General features: G+C 58.0%; 1 protein-coding gene across 1 annotated transcript in view; it reads left to right on the forward strand.

Annotated features, from left to right (window-relative positions):
- Positions 1-15603, forward strand: part of ADCY1 (adenylate cyclase 1) — a 91142-nt gene extending 75539 nt beyond the window's left edge. The window contains exons 18-20 of the mRNA XM_047695421.1: positions 4778-4892; positions 6098-6222; positions 8401-15603. Coding sequence (XP_047551377.1) covers positions 4778-4892; positions 6098-6222; positions 8401-8739 — 579 coding nt within the window. The 3' untranslated portion in view covers positions 8740-15603. The remainder of the gene's footprint in view (positions 1-4777; positions 4893-6097; positions 6223-8400) is intronic.
- Positions 15604-16794: the final 1191 nt, after the last annotated feature.

Here is a 16794-nt window from a genome sequence, read left to right on the forward strand (position 1 = left end):
CAGGTCATGATCCCAGGTCCTGGGTTCAAGCCCCACATCGGGCTTTCCGCTCGGCGGGGAGCCTGCTTCCTCCTCTCTCTCTGCTTGCCTCTCTGCCTACTTGTGATTTCTCTCTGTCAAATAAATAAATAAAATCTTTAAAAAAAAAAAAAAAAAAAGAGACTGACAGAGTGGCCAAAACCACAAGACCTGACTATCTTTTCCACAAGAAACACACTTTAACTATAAAGACACAGATACCTTAAGAATATAGGATGTAGAGGGAGGTCGCATTCTAGCACTCATAAAATAAAATTTAGGTGGCACTCTTAAGACAAAACAAACTTCAGATCAAGGAAAATGATCAGATAAAGAGGGAGAACGCAAGATGGTGAAGGAGTCAGTGCCCTAGGAGGACGTCACGGTCTTTAACATGTACACGCCTAATAACAACACGGCAAAATACACAAGGCAAAGCACAGACGGGACCATGGGGAGCGACAGATGGACCCGCTGTCGTAGTCGCAGACGTCAGCACCCTCCCAGTCATGGGCAGATCCAGCTGGCTGCGCACTGCCAAGGTGGTTAAAGGGAACAGCATCACGAAGCACCTGCATAAAATCCGCACCTACCGGTGACTCCATGCGATAGCAGTAGAACACACATTCTTCCCGCGCTCAGGTGGGACATTCACCAAGACAGAGCACATCCAGGGCCGCAGAAGGCACCTTAACAAGTTTAAAACCATTGAAATCCTACAAAGTGTTCTCAGACCAGAATGGAAGTGAACTAGAAGTTGATCGGTGGAGAGATACTTGGAAAATTCCTAAATGTTTGGAGGCTAAGCAACACTTGTCCAAACGACACGAGCCAAAGAAGGAATCTCAGAAGAGGTTTAAAATTGTTTTGAACTAAATAAAAAGGAAAATGCAATTTATCGAGGTCTGTGGGATGCAGCAAAAGCAGCCCTTAGAGAGAAATTTATGTCACCGAAGTACTATATTAGAAGACAAGAGCAATCCAAAACCAGTCATCTGTGCTTGCGCTGTAGGAAACTAGAGAAAGAACAATAGAAACCTCCAGTAAGAATGGGGAGGGAAAAAGAGCACACATCAATGAAATTGAAAACAGGTAGGCACTAAAGAAAATCAATGATGGGGTGCCTGGGTGCCTCCATCGGTGAAGCGTCCAACTCCTGATTTTGGCTCAGGTCATGATGTCAGGGCTGTGAGGTCCAGCTCTGCGTTGGGCTCCCTGCTCAGCGTGCAGTCTTCTTGAGATTCTCTCTCTCTCTCTACTGCCCCTCCCCTTGCTCGTGCTAAAAATATACAAACAAACAAACAAATAAATATCTTTTAAAAAGAAAATCAATGAAACTAAAACCTGGGCTTTTGAAAAATCAACAAAGTTGATAACCTCTGGCCATGCTAACCGAGAAAGGAAGAAAACACAATTATTAGTATCAGAAATGAAAGATGGGCCACTCGTACTGAACTGAAACATGAAAAAGTATGTTATGAGCAACTTTGTGCCCACCAGTGTCATAATTTCGATCAAATGGACCAATTCCCTAAAAGCCAAAATCCCAACAAGGGGAAATTTAAAATTCCCTAAAAGCCAAAACTCAAACAAGGGGAAATTAAAAATTTTAACAGGCCCATGTCTATTAAAGAAATTGAATCAATAATTAGTAACCTTCCAAAAGAGGAGTAGACCCAGATGGGTTCACTGAACATTTAAGGAAGAAATTATACCAGTTCTCTAAAATCTCTTCCAGAAAGTGGAACTTTGTAACTCATTTCTTTCTAACTCATTTTATGAGTCCAGTATTATAATAAGAAGAAAGTCAGATAAAGAAACTACAAGGAAGGAAGACCACAGGTCAGTATTTCTCATGAGTAGAGATGTGTGCGTCCTTAATAAACATTAGCAGGTTGAACCCAACATTGTATGAAGACCATAGAGCACAAGGAAGTTGGAGTTGGATGTCCAGATACCAAAGCTGGAGCAACGTTTCCAAGTGAGCTCATGAAATTTACTATAGCAACTGGATAAAGAAGAGCCATCACAGGTGACCATGTCATTTAATCCTGCAGAACAGTCACTTGACAACATCCAGCACCCCTTCCTGATTTTAAAAAACAACTGTGAGCAAACTCTATGAATAGGAATCTTGTCAACTTGGCAAGGAACATCCACAAAATCCCGGTAGTTTTCCATCACACCTGATGAGAAACAAAGCTTCCCCCTCAGATCGGGAGCACGGTAAGAATGCTCCTTGTCATCACACCTATGTGACCTTGGTATTGGAAGTCTTAGCTAGTGCGATAAGACAAGAAGAAGAAATAAATGTACGTAGACCGGGGAGGAAGAAATAAAACACTTTTCACAGATGACATGATTATGTAGAAAATGAAAAAAGAATCCACAAAATGTCTGTGATAAGTAACCCTATGGCGGTAGTAGAAAAAAAGGTGAACAGATCAGTCAGTTCCCTACACAACGGCAATAAGTAGGTGGAATTTGAAATTAAAAACACAGCGCCATTGATCGTAGCAGCCGCCAATTAAGTACTAGGTCATGTTTAACACAGTAGCTCCAATGCAATCTCTGGGAGGAAAACAATCTTTGATGCAATAAATCAAAGAAGATCTAAGTAAGTGAAGACGTAATGTTCCTCTGAGCGTTGGAAGACCCATGGTCTAGAGGTCAGTTGTGGCTGTCGATCTTACGGATTTGCACAGTCCCACTCCAAAGTCCAACAGGTTGTTCTGTGATGTTGACCAACTGCTCCGGAGTTTACATGGAGGTCAAAGCCCCAGAGAAGTTAACGCAGTACAGTAGAACAGAACGGGGTTGGAAGACTGACATTCCTGACTTCAAGGTCAACCAGAAAGGGTGCTGTGATCAAAACGGTGTGATGCTGGGGGAGAACAAACAGCTAGATCGATGGAACAGAATAGAGCCAGACAGACCCATCAGGAGAGTCAACAGATCCCCGACGAGAGGGCAGACGGAGCAGAGGTAGCCAGCAACACACAGTGCTGGGACAGCGGCACATCTGTCTGTGTAGCTGGACGTTAAAGCAAGATGTGCTAAACTAACTCATAATGGATCCTGGGTCTCCGTGTAAAAGGCAGACGTGTTAGACCTAGAAGAGAGAGTAAGAGAAGACCTAGGTGACCTTGGGTTTGGTGATGAGTTTTTAGATACAACACTGAAAGCATGATCCGCAGAAGAAAGCATCATTCTGCTGGATGTAATTAAGAATTTAAAATTCCATGTGGGAGATACTATAATGAAAACACAATCCACAGACCGAGGGAAAATCTTTGCAGACCACTATCTGATAAAGGACTTGGATCTAAAATATACAAAGAACTCCCGGGGCACCTGGGTGGCTCAGTCGGTCAAGTGTCCGACTCCTGATCTCAGCTCAGGTTTTGATCTGAGGGTTGTGAGTTCAAGGCCTGCTTTGGGCCCCAAAATAGATACCAAGAACTCTTAACACTCAGCAGTAAGAAAACAAAGAAGCTGATTCAAGAGTGGACAAAAGATCTGAACAGATCTCTTCCCGAAGAAGGCACCCATGACGGGTAAGTGTAGGGAGATGCTCTGTGTCACGTGTCATCAAGGAAATGTAAATCAAGACCGCGAGACCCCACTACGCACTGATCAGAACGGCCAAAATCCAGAACCCTGGGACACCCAGCGCTGGCGAGGACCTGGAGTGACAGGAACGTGCCCCCATGGCCGGTGGGGATGAAGAGGGGCACGGTGTGTCTAGAAGACAGTCTGGCCGTTTCTTACAAAACGAAACATATTCTTAACCCTGCGATCCAGCAATCACAGTCTTTGGCATTTACCCGAAGGAGCGGACAGTGTGTGTCCATACAATATGTGACCTGGGTGCTCACTGCGGCTGTACTCAGGACTGCCCAAGCTTGCAAGCCACAAGTGTCCTTCATTGGGTGAAGGGATAACGCACTGCGGTCCATCCAGACAAGGAGACGCTATTCAGCGCTGAAAAGGAATGACGTGTCACACGATGGCAACACGTGGAGGAAACTTGGATGCGTTTTCCGGAGGCAAGAAGCTGATCTGGAGATGCTGATGCTAGAGGATCCCAGTTATGGAACGTTCTGGAAGAGGCACAACTGTGGAGATGGTGGAAGGATCGGGAGTTGCCAGGGGCTGAGGGAGGGGGATGAACACACGGGCATGGGGGACGGGGTGGGGGACAGTGACGCTGCTCTGTGTTATGGTACAGTTGTGGGTGCACGAAATTCTGCGTTTGTGGAAACACACAGGATGTACACACGTACCTCCAAGCCCAGTGTGACCTGTAGTTAGTAACCATCGTGGGTCACTGTGGGCGCTTCGGTGGTAAGGAAGGTCCTAACGCAGGAGGTGACCGGGAGGGGCACCGTGTGAGGGAGGCGGCCGACAGGACTCTTACCAAAGGAAGACAATGGACCGTTGTCATTGTTTGGCACGAGAGAGGTCGCGTAGCAGCACAAAGCAGTGGGAGCCACGGGCTCTGCGTGAGGGGAGACCTCCCTGCTTCCCTGTGCACCTCGGGCCGCGGCACCCCTGCCCCTGCCTGCAGGGGTGTGCAGCCCGTCGAGGGGCTGACCCTAAGCCAGCACCCAGCCTGCAGGCGGTGGACGCAGTTGTGCCTGTGTGATCCGGTCCCTGATCCCCCCGCGGGGATGGCAGGGTGCCTCCCAAGCATCCCCGGCTGTCAGCCTTGCCCTCACTCCCCCAAACGTGGTAACCCCCATCTGCTCACGCACAGGCAAAGAAGTGCATCTCCTCGCACCTCAGCACGCTGGCCGACTTCGCCATCGAGATGTTTGACGTCCTGGACGAAATCAACTACCAGTCTTACAACGACTTTGTGCTCCGCGTTGGTACGTGGCTGCGGGCGGCTGCCACTCCGGCCAGCACGCTGAGTCCACCCGACCCGGGGCTGGGGGCCTGCCCGCCCCCACCTACGCCAGGGCCCCAGGAGGGAGGGTGGGGTCACCCAGGGGCGGGCCTGGGGACACAGGGACCCTCTACCCCAAGGGGCACCGTCCAGCTCTCGAAATACCTCTGCGTCCACATGTGGCTGGAGGAAAATGCCCCCAGAGGTGGTTCTAGAATTCAGACGTCTAGTGTCCAGAGAAATATCTAAGAACCGGGATGGCGTGAGGGCGGCAGCGCAGCCACCAGAGCCGGAGGCATTCTGAGGCTCCGAGCACAGCTCTGTTTGAGGCCTGGTGCCTTCCCTGGTGCCCGTCCTGGTGCCTGCCCGGCCTGCGAGCTGCATTCCGGCTTTGTCCTCGGGCCGGAGCTCCACCATCCATGCAGTGATGCGCTGGGAACAGACACTTCCTGCCCCTGGGGACCTGGTGGGGTGCGAGCCCAGACCCTTTCGCCCAGCAGGTGGGCTCTGTCTGGCCCATGCCCCCGCAGCCACTGGGTGTGGGGGCTGTGGGGGGGAGCAGCCGCTTAGGCCCCTGTCGGGTCCCCAGCTCAGCCCCAGGGCCATCCCACTGCTGGGCCTGAGGCACGGATGAGGTCAGTGGCCCCCGACATCATTACCACATGTGCCTAACCCGGAAAAGTCTGTGCGTGGGTGCAGAACAAGGGGACATGTGACATGGTGTCAGCAGAGCCAGGAAGCCCCGTTGTGGGATGGCTGCAGGAGTGACTGGCGCTCTTCCAGCAAGTCGGGGGCCTCTGCTCCCTACTTCAGAGATCCCGGAAGACGGAACAGCTGTGGGCCCCACACCCTGAACGCCCTGCAGGGTGGCAGCCCGGGAAACCGTCAGGAGCGACTGTGCCTCCTGGAAGGGGACCGCGGGGGGGGGGGGGGGGCACTGCCGTTCTGCAGTCTGAAAGGCTTCCTGGCAGTGGGGTTGCTGGCCAGGAAACGGGACTCTCTCTGCTCCCCGGGGCTCATGTGTAAGCAGACACTGGGACTGGGGACCACCTCTTCCCAATGAGGTGGGTCCCTACTTTGGGAAGGGGCCCTGGGCTAGGTGACCCCAGGAATCCATGGCCCTGAGAGGGGCCGCTCCTTCCCCCGAAGCCTTGCCGGTGCTGATGGCACTCCGTGGCTGTCTTCCAGGCATCAATGTTGGCCCCGTGGTGGCTGGGGTGATCGGGGCTCGAAGGCCACAGTATGACATTTGGGGAAACACGGTCAACGTGGCCAGTCGGATGGACAGCACCGGTGTCCAGGGCAGAATCCAGGTCAGTCCGCTAGAGTTGCCCGAGGCGTGGGTGCCGTCCTGCAGGTGTGAGGCAGGTGCAAGGGCGGGGAGGTGAGGTGGGGCAGCTCAGTGTCCCTCCCCCGCCTGCCTCTTCCGGGCAGGGACACAAAGCCGCAGCCGCCCGGCGCAGCGTGTCTGTGCCCTGCAGGGCAGGACCCGAGACCCGGGGTGGTCTAGGTTTGGTTTGTCTTGTGGCCCTGGGGGTCAGCTCCCTCATGGCCACGTGCCGAGTCAGGGGCACGGTGAGTGCTGGCGTCCCAGCGAGCCCGTCCAGCATCCAGGACTCTGCCCACCTGCCCAGCTGCCTTACACGGAGGGGCTTCCTTGGGTTTCGGGGGTGGGTGCTGTGGGGCTGCCTGGCTGGGAGGCTGTGGGCAGCTCTGACACTCTGCAGCAGCCCCCGCCCCGCGAAAGGTTCTGGGCCGGTGCCTGCCCTTCCCAGGCACGCACAAGTCTGAGTGTCTCTCAGGACCCCCTTCCAACCGTGCAAACCCAGGTCTGCCTGGGCCGCACTGCAACCCCCGGGGGTCTCGGGGGAGGAGGAGCCTGTCCCCTAGTGTGGCAGCGGCTGGCCTCTGGGCTCCCGCTGGGCACTCTGAGCGACACTGGGTCCAGCGCTGGCCTCTCCCTCTGGCTTGATCCCTGAGGAGGTCCTCCGAGACCGGCGTGTACCCAGGCGCCGGCCCCGCTCTCCCAGGGCCGCGTGTTCAGTCCCCCGCCTGGTCGCTGGAGGGCGCTGCCTCCCTGTCGGGTGCCTGGTGGGCCCTTGGGGTCTCGGTTAAAGTTTAACCTTCAGGAGGCTCTGCTCACAGCAGCCCCAGCTGTAGTCTTTCCTTCGAATTTCTTGTATTATTGTGAAACACACACGACATTTTTACCAAGTTCAACATGTGTGAGCATGCTGCTTGGAGGTGCTAAGTCACGCCGCCGTCCCACAGCCTGTTCCGGGACACTGGGCCTCCCTGGGCCAGGTCACCCCCAAGGGGGGACTTGACTAAGCCCCATCCACTGTCCAGCTGCTCACGTGCAAGTTCGCAGTTTCCACGATCACACTGTGGCGAGCCCCTCCCGGGCTCAGCACCAGGCCTGTCCCCTGTGGCCCCCCAGGGCCATTCTCCATGACATGGCTGCCGCTCAAGGTCTGGCCTCCCCCGGCTGCCGGGCTGCGCGCGATGTGCCTCTCTGGTCTGTGTCCCCTGTGCCTCTCTGGTCTGTGTCTCCAGCTGCACGCGGGGCGCCCCCTGCCACGGTCCCGTCCCCTACCTGCTCGTGGGTCCCTGTGTGGATTAAGAGCGAGGGCAGATCCACGGGGGTACCTTGGATGATCACAGCCCCATGTGCCCCTGTTCTGACCCAGGCACCTGCCACACGGGGTCCCGGGGGTCCGACAAGCCCTGTGACCCCCCAAGTGGCCACTCTGCGTGCTGGGGTGGTCTTCCCACGCCCCCCACTGCTGCCACCCTGCGTGTCTGTGTCTGGACTCCCCGAGGCACAGAGCACTCAGCTGCCCCTTTAACGCCCATACCCCAGAGGCCCTGTGATAGGGGAGCTCTGTGCAGACGGGGCCCCTCTCCTCCATCAGGCCCGGTGTCAGTGTCCGGGGTGAGTGCGCCAGGGCGGGACCGGTGTCAGTGCGGGGAAGACGCGGTCTGTCCCTCGGGGCCGTCGGTGCTGCCTACATCCTCTCTGCCCAAGGCACCACTCCCGCCCGTGGCCCCGTACACGTGCCTCCTCCTGCGTTGACAAGGAGCACGCCCCACCCCCTTGCTCCTTTTAGGAGTCTTATCTTCGCTTCTGGTCCTTTCCTTGAAGTGCGCACGCAGGGCGCCCTTGTTAGCGGTCCAGCTTTGCTTGTCCCGCTCCTCCGTGTCCGGGCCGCTGGCGTGTGCCTGGGGTGCCCTGGGGCTCACAGCCCGGACATGTGCTGTGTCTCTGCGTCCCGTCCAGCCTGCCGCGCACCCTGGGCCCTCCCGCCCCCAGAGTGCTGCTTTCCAGAGCCTGCCCAGGGCTAGTGGGTGGCTGAGCCCCTCGCGTCCGCTGGCGCTCTCTGATGCTGGGGACAGGTTGCAGGGGTGGAGGAGGGGCACTCTGGCAGCCCTGCCCCCGGGATCCTCCCCTGCTGACCCCGGGGACGCTCACCTGCTTTCCTCTGCTGCAGGTGACCGAGGAGGTTCACCGGCTGCTGCGAAAGGGCACCTACCGCTTCGTGTGCCGTGGGAAGGTCAGCGTCAAGGGCAAGGGTGAGATGCTGACGTACTTCCTGGAAGGCCGGACCGATAGAAATGGCTCCCAGGCCAGGTCCCTGAACGCAGAGCGGAAAATGTGTGCTTACGGGCGACCTGGCCTCCAGACCAGACTGGGCACAGGCCCGCCCCCAATGGCCCCCATGGCTGGCCCCCCAGTCAGAGCCGGGCTGGAGGCTCTGCAGGGCTCGGGGCTCCCGCCGGGCCCTCACAGCCAGCACCCGCCCCCCGGAGCAGCTGGGAAGGAGGCTTAGTGGAGCCCACGCTGGCTGCTGGGGGCCCCAGCAGGCACCAGCCCGGCCCACAGAGCAGGGCCTGCAGCCGGAGGTTGGGCTGCAGAAGGGGTGCCGTCCCGGCGTGACCCGAAGCAGCTGGGCAGTGATGGGCCGGGTGAGCCCTGCCCACCTGGATGCTGAGGCTTTAGGGGAACAGCCCCCTCAGTCCTCTCCTCGGTGGCCGAGGAGTGGCTGCCTGGGGTTGGCCAGCTCAGCGTCCAGTGTCGGGACCTTGGGAACGTCTGCCATGGCCCCAGGCTTCAGTTCAGCGGGAGGTGTGGAGCTGTGGCCGGCAGAGTGGGAGCACGCTCTGAGAAGGCCTGCAGCAGCCTGGGCTGGGAGCCAGGCTGTGCGCGTGTGTCAGGGCCAGAAAGCCCGGCCCCCGGGCCCAGATGGGCTGGGCCGGCAGTGCGCGGTTTGGGAAGAAGCTGCACAGCACAGAGAGGGCTGCTGGCTTCCTTTGGGAGCCCTTTCTCGAGGGCCAGAGGCGGGTCTTCTGGAATTCTTGAGGCCCCGAGCCATGTCTCTGTGTCGCGACCAGCATCATCCCTGCTCTGCCTGCCAATCCCGAGATGTCCCTCAGCCCCCGGATGGCCTCGGCCCTACAAACCCTGGCCTCACTTGTCAGGGAAGGAACCGAGATCCGGGCCGCTGGGCCCTTGCTGCGCCCGTGTCTGGGGCTCCCGCTCTCCTCACAACAGCACAAACCTGCATGGATTTTGAAACAAGCGAACCATACCTCGCCACAGAGAAAGCTCCCCGCGGAGAAGGCTGTACCCCGGACGTGGGATTTCGGAGTGAGTTTGGGGGACACCTGCAGGGAAGGGGCTGCAGGGGACTCTGGGGAGGCCTGGGGGTCTCCCACACGCACAGGTGCAGACCAGGGACGCGTGGGATGTATTGCTGGGGCGCTGGGTGGCAGCTCTGACTGCAGGAGGAAGGCAGGTTGGCACCGGTGGGCAGGGGCTGGGCTTACTCTGGCTGAGCCCCTGTGCATGTCCCGGGCTGTTCCTGTGGTGGGCCCACGAGGCGTGGTGTCCTCCGTGGGGCCTCAGCCCTGCCCGGCCATGGGTCAGCAGGTCGGCTGCCGGGCCGTGTGTGGATAGGCCGGCGATGTGGGACTCAGGACGGAGATGGGTGGGTGGACAGCCTCCCTCCTGAGAACCAGCTCTGCACGGGGCCACTGAAGGCCATTGCTACCATCGCTACTGAGAAGGACTCTGTGGCCCAGCCATCCCCGCTCAGCCTTTAGAGAGACATGGCATGATCCCTTCAGGGGAAACTGAGTCATCTTGGGAGTCCCATGAGCATGTGGCCTGTGTGGTGTGCCCATCTGTGCCAGGCTGCAGGACTGAGGACCTGGCCAGGGTCCTGGAGCCCGCCTGCTGGTGGCCACCAGGCTTCCACCAGGGCAGTCCAGGGGGCAGCGGACCACACTGAGGTCCTGACCCCGTGCTCTATTACGTGGCAAAGGGACTTCACAGACAGAATGGAAGGTTGGGCCTTAGGCCAGGGGCAGGATCCTGAGCTCTCTGGGTGGGCCGCCTGCCTCCTCGAAGTGGACACAGAGGCAGGGTGGTCAGGATGGCCCAAGGATGAGTTGCTGTTTAAAGATGCGGGGACCCAACCATCAGCCATCGGGGAGAGGCGCTGGCTGCCCCTGCAGAGACATGCCGTGGACTCCTTGTCCACCCAAGTGACCCGGGGGCAGGTGGAGGCCAAAGAGAGTCTCCGTGGCCCCCAGCCCTGCCGGTCCCGGACCGGGGGTCCACAGGACTGGAGCTTGGAGCCCTGCCTTGTGCGTGGCCGCGGCGGGAGGGCCCGTGGGGGACCACCCACGGCACCGAGGCCCAGCTCCGAGGAGCACGCAACACGTCGGTCATCAGCAGTCCAGACCCTACCGTTCCCGAGGGTGCGGGAGCCACCGCAGTGACCCTCGGAGGCGGGTGCACGATGTCTTCCTCTTTATTTGTGATGAGACTGTATGATCTTGCCTTATTTATTTTTAATCTCGTACAGTATTCACAGGCAAACGTTAGCCTTTTGAGTAGGGTTCTCTCTAAATTATTTAAGACGCTCTGTAAATAGTGCACTGTTTCAGGGGACACCTCTTCACTCCCACCAAAAATGAGAACAGTACCCCAACCCCCGTGCGCATGGCACTCTTTATCCAGATGTGTGATGTCCCTAAGGCACCACGCCCCTGCTTGGGGGCACCTCGGCACTATAGGGGGACCCGCGTGTCCCTCGTGCACCACTTACTCCCAACCTCAGTAGTGCAGAAGGCGGCACCAAACTTCTAGGCGCTTCCACGGACCACTGGGCCTGGGGGGTCCGCTGCACGGTGCGTGTAAGCTACAGTGTGGAGCCCCCCCCACCACACCAGGCCCTCCCAGGCTGCACATTAGTCAGACCCCAGAGCCACAGCGCTTCCAGACACTTCCTGTCTCCAGAGGCAATAACTAACCTGCGGAGACAAGGCCAGTCCAAAGCCAACGGTGATTCCAGCATAAGCCATGCACACGAGTTTGCCCACGTTCAACCACGCCATGGGGGGGGGGGCGACACCCTGGTGGCCGCCCAGCCCCCCCTGCAGATCCAGCTCAGGCCCCGAGTTCTGTGGGGTTTGTCGTCGGTGTCCCAGGCACAGGGAGCGGAGGGCCAGCCTCAGCCCTGTCAGTGAAGTGACCCTCGGGGCGAGAGCAGGTCTGCGCACACCTGCGACCCTTCTAACCCGTCTCAGCGTGCGCACAGGGTGCAGTGAGCCTCCGGGCCGGGACACCCGTCTTGCCCAATGAGCCTGCTCTGTGTGTTGGATCCAGATGATACGAATGCCTGCTCTCGTCCCGTCAGCACCCAGAAGTAGCGTGAACCCCTCCTTTGTCCTGCTTCTGAAGAAGGAAGGGTCCTGTGGGCCTCACGCTTGTGTGCCCCGGACAGGTGGACCTGGCTTCATTCCAGCATGTGTTCCCGGGATTCCCCAAGTCTGGGGTCCTGCGGGCCCCTCCCTGTGTGGCAGGCTCTGCTCATGACACGCATGCGCAGCCCACGAGGCAGTGTGCACCTGCCGCTGCATGGGAGCCGGGCGTGGGGGATGGGGGGCTCCCAGCCCTGTGGGAGCCGGGTCTCTGAGATGGTGGGCGCCCTGCAACGTGGGAGTCGGGTCTCGGGGATTGGGGGGCGCCCCGCTGCGCACCACGCAGTTCTCTGACTCAGTGGGTCACAGAGCACTGCCAACACTTGTAATTCTGAAGCATACGGGCCTGTTGGGTCCATAGAAAGTCGCCCCTGGAAACCGACTTGAGCTGATTTTGTAGCGGCTTCAGTTTTAAAAACAACAAAACTTAAAAAGCAACAAATCAAACTCCTTAGAGGAAGTTGGTTTCAAAGCGTTTGATTTGGGGGATGACTAAGGGGCAGGGAGTGGCTGGCTGGAAGCCGGAGGGCACAACACCGCCCCTGCACTGTCGTCATGTCCCCCGGCCGCAGTGTGCTTTGAAAGTTGGGTGGGGAGTTGAGGCCCCAGCACTCTCCGAGGGGATGCAGACACCACGTGGGGACGCGACCTCTTCTCACAGTATCTGGGTTTGCATTTCCGCCTGTGAGTCTTAGACTGGGCTGGGTTGAAGTCTGGTTCAGGGATTGGGTTGCTAGGGGTGGCCTGAGGACCCCCCTCCTGGAGGGTGGGGTGGGATGAGGTAGACGGCCAGGAAGGCTGTTTGGCTCAGCCTGAGGAATAAACTCCAGCTGTGAATTTTGTCAAGATGGACTTGGGAGGTGGGGGGTTGGCACTGACAGGCAGGCCCCCGGGACGTGAGACAGAGTCCCTGATTCTGGGTGGTGGGTGGCAAGGAGCCAAAGGCAGTCCCTGTGCCCGGAGAGCGTGTGGGCCCCACAGCTGTGAATGTAGGGGTGCAGGGGTGGGTGTGCAGGGGCGCCAGAGTGGGAGGGACGGCCTGCTGTGGCCAGGAGCATGAGGCAGGGCCCCTTAGCTCCTCCCTATGCCCAGGGCCAGACTCCACACCCTTAGGGCGCTCCCGGAGACACCCCGGCTCCGGACACCAGCTCCTGTGTGCGCACACTGGAGGCCAGTCCTGGGATGCTGGGGCGCATGGGTCACCTCCATGTCCAGTTCAGCGAAGTAAGCCTGATTTCAGAGGCCACGTTTCAGGACTAGACCTCCCTAAACAACCTCAAGGTAATGACTCATACATTTGCATTTCTTAAATTTCCCTGAAAATTGTCAACTATCTACTCCCCATCAGATCTGCTCATGGAGAGAAACAGTAACTCTTCCGCTGGAGCCATGCTGCGATCACATCTGTGTGTGTGCGTGTGCACACGTGTGTACTGTGCACACATGTTTGTGAGCGTGTGATTTGTACACGTGCATGTGTGCGCATGCACACGTGTGTACATGTGCATGCGTGTCTGTGAGTGTGCACACGTGTACGTGTGCACGCATGTTTGTGAGCATGATTGTACACGTGCACGTGTGCGCGTGTGTATGGTTGCGTTATGTGTGTGCACATGTGGGTGTGTGCATGCGTGAGTGTATGCCACACCTGGCAGGGGAGGGTGTTCTAGACACAACTCTTTCTCCCTTTATGAAATCCGTGCATTCCTTCCTACACCGATTGTGTATGTTCCGTGCTAAAGCTGCAGGAGAGGCCAGTAGCCATTGGCACGTGTAGTGAAAATCTCTCTCTTCTGGAATTCTCCATGTAGCCACAAACTAAGGGAACCACCATGACCAAGACCCACATCTCTTGGCAGCCCCAGAGCACCTTCTCCACCTGTCACCCGTTGGTCGCTTACGGCCCCCACAGTGTCATGAGGAATCTGGGGCTCAGAGAGGTTATTGACTTGAGCGAAGTCACACAGCTCGAGTGGCAGGACCGAGACCCATGCCAGCCTGTCCCAAGCCCTTGGTTTTCCGTCCTACTCAGTGGCTCTTTGCTGACACCGTACTGGGTTTGATGGACCCCCCCCCCCAGCTGGTCTGCACTGAAGTGCCCCTGTGGTGGGGACCCTGGCAGGCTGGTTTGGAGTGTTGGCCCCACTGCCTGCCCCCGGGTGCACCCTGGGGAGCTCAGAACGCTGTCCTCAGCGGTGGACCCCCCAAGGACACTCATAGCTAGCCTGAGAAGTCCCTTGTGTCGCTTTCTATACTAAATCCTAAATCTGTGTCATGCCCACAGCCTATCCTGTCTGAGAACACACAGACCCTCCTTCAGCAGGAGGGATGGTTGCCTGTGTCTTTCCGCACGGCCTCTCTGGCATCAAACGGGAAGGGGGCCCCAGAAGCTCCCAAACCACACACACCTACCCACGTGCATGAAGCCAGGTGGCCCCCAAGTGCTGGTCCGCAAGACGTGAGCCCTGGGAGGCCGTGGGTCAAGCTGTCCATCTCTGCTCTGTCTCCCCTGGTGGTCGAGCTATCCAGCGTCTCACGCCACAGGCACGAGGTGGGTGGTCAGCGCCCCTTCCTGCGGGTTGGATGGCCATGGGCAGGTTTCCCGGAGAATGTGTGGAAGGCAAGACTGGGGTTGCGGAGGCTGGTAGGAAACAGGGCTCCCCGGCCCCGACTGCTTCGACTCTGGGCAGCTCAGACTCTGTTCAGAATCTCGAAGCTCGATTTGCAAACAGCTCACATCCCGCCCTGAGAGCTGATGTTTAAACAGAGAGGTTGTCCTAGACTAACACGCGAGAGAGCTGGGCCACTCCAGGGCTCCCTGAACATGTGTGGGGGTGTGTGCAGGAACAAACAGAGCACCACATCTGTGGGCTCGCGCTCCCCACGGCGCGGGCTACGGGCCCACCAGCAGCCAGAGCTGTTTCTTGCCTCCCACCAGCAGCACCCCCCCAGCCCCCCGGGCCCAGAAGCACACGTCTCAGGGGACTGGCCCCCAGTTGTGGGAATCCCGAGGAAGACTGCCACCACCTCTTGCACACATGGGGGCGCCCGCACTCCCAAGTGCCCGTCCCAGAGGGGCCCGCGGGCTTGCCTTCCCCCTGTACAAACTGGGCTCGCACGCATGTGCACCCCAAATTGCATGCCCTGAGATCCCCACGTGTGTGAGACCCACTTTGAACTCGGAAACACGCAGCATGTGCGGAGGGACGGGCCCGCCTTGGGCCATCTGCCGGCTGGCCGCAGAGCGTCCCCGCGACCCAACGCAGCCTAGGGCTCCAACCCGTGTGGCGGGCGCCTGCACTGGCCACGCAGTGTCTCCCAGCCCAGAGCCCCCCGTCCCCACCCCCCCCCCCCGGCCGCACGATTGCATACCATCTTGCACAAGGAAGGTGACGTATTGATCACAAACACCTTAAAGTAGCTTGATTCTCACCGAAGGTCAACCCACAGCCCACCCCTAATTTTCTTGCCTCGCTGAGAAAGGCCGTATTCGCCCCTGCACCCTTCCTGTCCAGCTGGGGGGTGGCCGCGCCACTGGGTGGAATGCAGGGGCGGGGGAGGCAGCGGGACACGCTCGCCGCCTGCGGAGCTCGCTCGAGAATGGTTCTGCAGACCCAGAACCCTGGGACGGGGTCAGAACGACGGCAGCTCACCGTCACCAGGTAGCTTCTGTCGATAGATTTGTATAATCAATACGGGTCTATTTTTACGCCAGCCCACACTGTACCTTCCAGTCTTTTCCAAGATTGTTCGACCGAGACAAGTCACTGAATAATGGGTCCTATTTTTATTAACAAACCAGTGAATGGACTGAAATGTTAACGTGAATGTACATTTCTTAATTGCGACTTTTCTACTGAGTGTTTGCACTATACTTTCTGGAACCTTATTTAACAAAAATAAAGGAAAAAAATTGCTTGACTAAACCCTGTGGCCGTTTTACTTGCAAACCACTGGGTCGTGTGGCCTGTGTGAAGACGTGCCTTCCTCAGGGGAGACTGTGGTGTCCTCCAGAGTCGGCGCTGTCCTCTGGGCTGGGCTCTGGCTGTGACCGTGGGTGGGGGGGCGTGGGGGCTCGGCTTCTGCTCCCAACCGGAGACTCTGCGGAATATGATTCATACTCCTTGGGGTTCTCAGACTGGTCTCGGACTAACCGGTCAGGGACTGTTGTTGAAGGCAGACCGAGGGTGGATAGCAAGTGTGGGGGCGGGCCATCAGGAGGCTGAGCCAGGACGGTTCCTATAACTGGGCTCCACAGGCCAAGGTTAGGTGAAGGTCGGGGTCTAGCAGAGAAGAGGCTATGAGGCACCAGACCAGAATGTCAGGGAGGGTTTGCCACGGGCCAGCCTCCACCAGGAAGCACCTAATGCCACCATCCAGAGAAGCCCCCTCCTACCCCCAAGAGGGGGCAAGAGAAGCAGGTTTGGTGCAGGCATCACAGGGACCCGTAGCTGGTGGGGAGGGGAGGGACTGGGCCAGACTCTGGGGAACATGATAATGTGGCCCAGGCTCAGCACATCCTGTAGAGTCCAAGACCCCGTCAGCAGGGGAGGGCTGGCTCAGCAGGGGAGGGCTGGTGAGGAGCGGGGTGGAGGAGCTGCCGGGCTCTGCCTCCTCTGAGGACACCCTGAGCCCCAGGGCGAATTTCCAGCCCCGACTCACTGGGCATCTTCCCTTAGAGGTCTGGCAGACGCATCACAGGGAATGCACCGCCCTGAGGGGTGTGTGTCTGAGAGAGACCAACTGTAATTTCAAGGAACGGCTCCCCCAGTCGCAGGGCTGCCAAGTCCAGTCTGCAGGGTGGGCGGCAGCTGGAGACACAGAGAGGAGCTGATGTTGCATCCCAAGTCTGAGGGCCACCTGGAGGAAGAATCCCCTCCTCCCCTGGGAGGACCTCAGGCGTTTTCTCTTAAGGCCTTCAACTGATTAGACAAAGCCCACCCACGTTATCGAGGGCAATCTGCTTTTAATCAAAGTCCACTGCTGGAAGTGTTGATTTCATCTAAACCGTATCTTCACCCTGACAGCCAGACTGGTGTTTGACCAAACTGGGCACAGCAGCCCAGCCAAGCTGACACATAAAATGAATCATCACAAACCTGTATCTTTAGGTTCAA

The sequence above is a fragment of the Lutra lutra genome, chromosome 11 (assembly GCF_902655055.1).
Source record: "Lutra lutra chromosome 11, mLutLut1.2, whole genome shotgun sequence".
Classification (NCBI taxonomy): domain Eukaryota; kingdom Metazoa; phylum Chordata; class Mammalia; order Carnivora; family Mustelidae; genus Lutra; species Lutra lutra.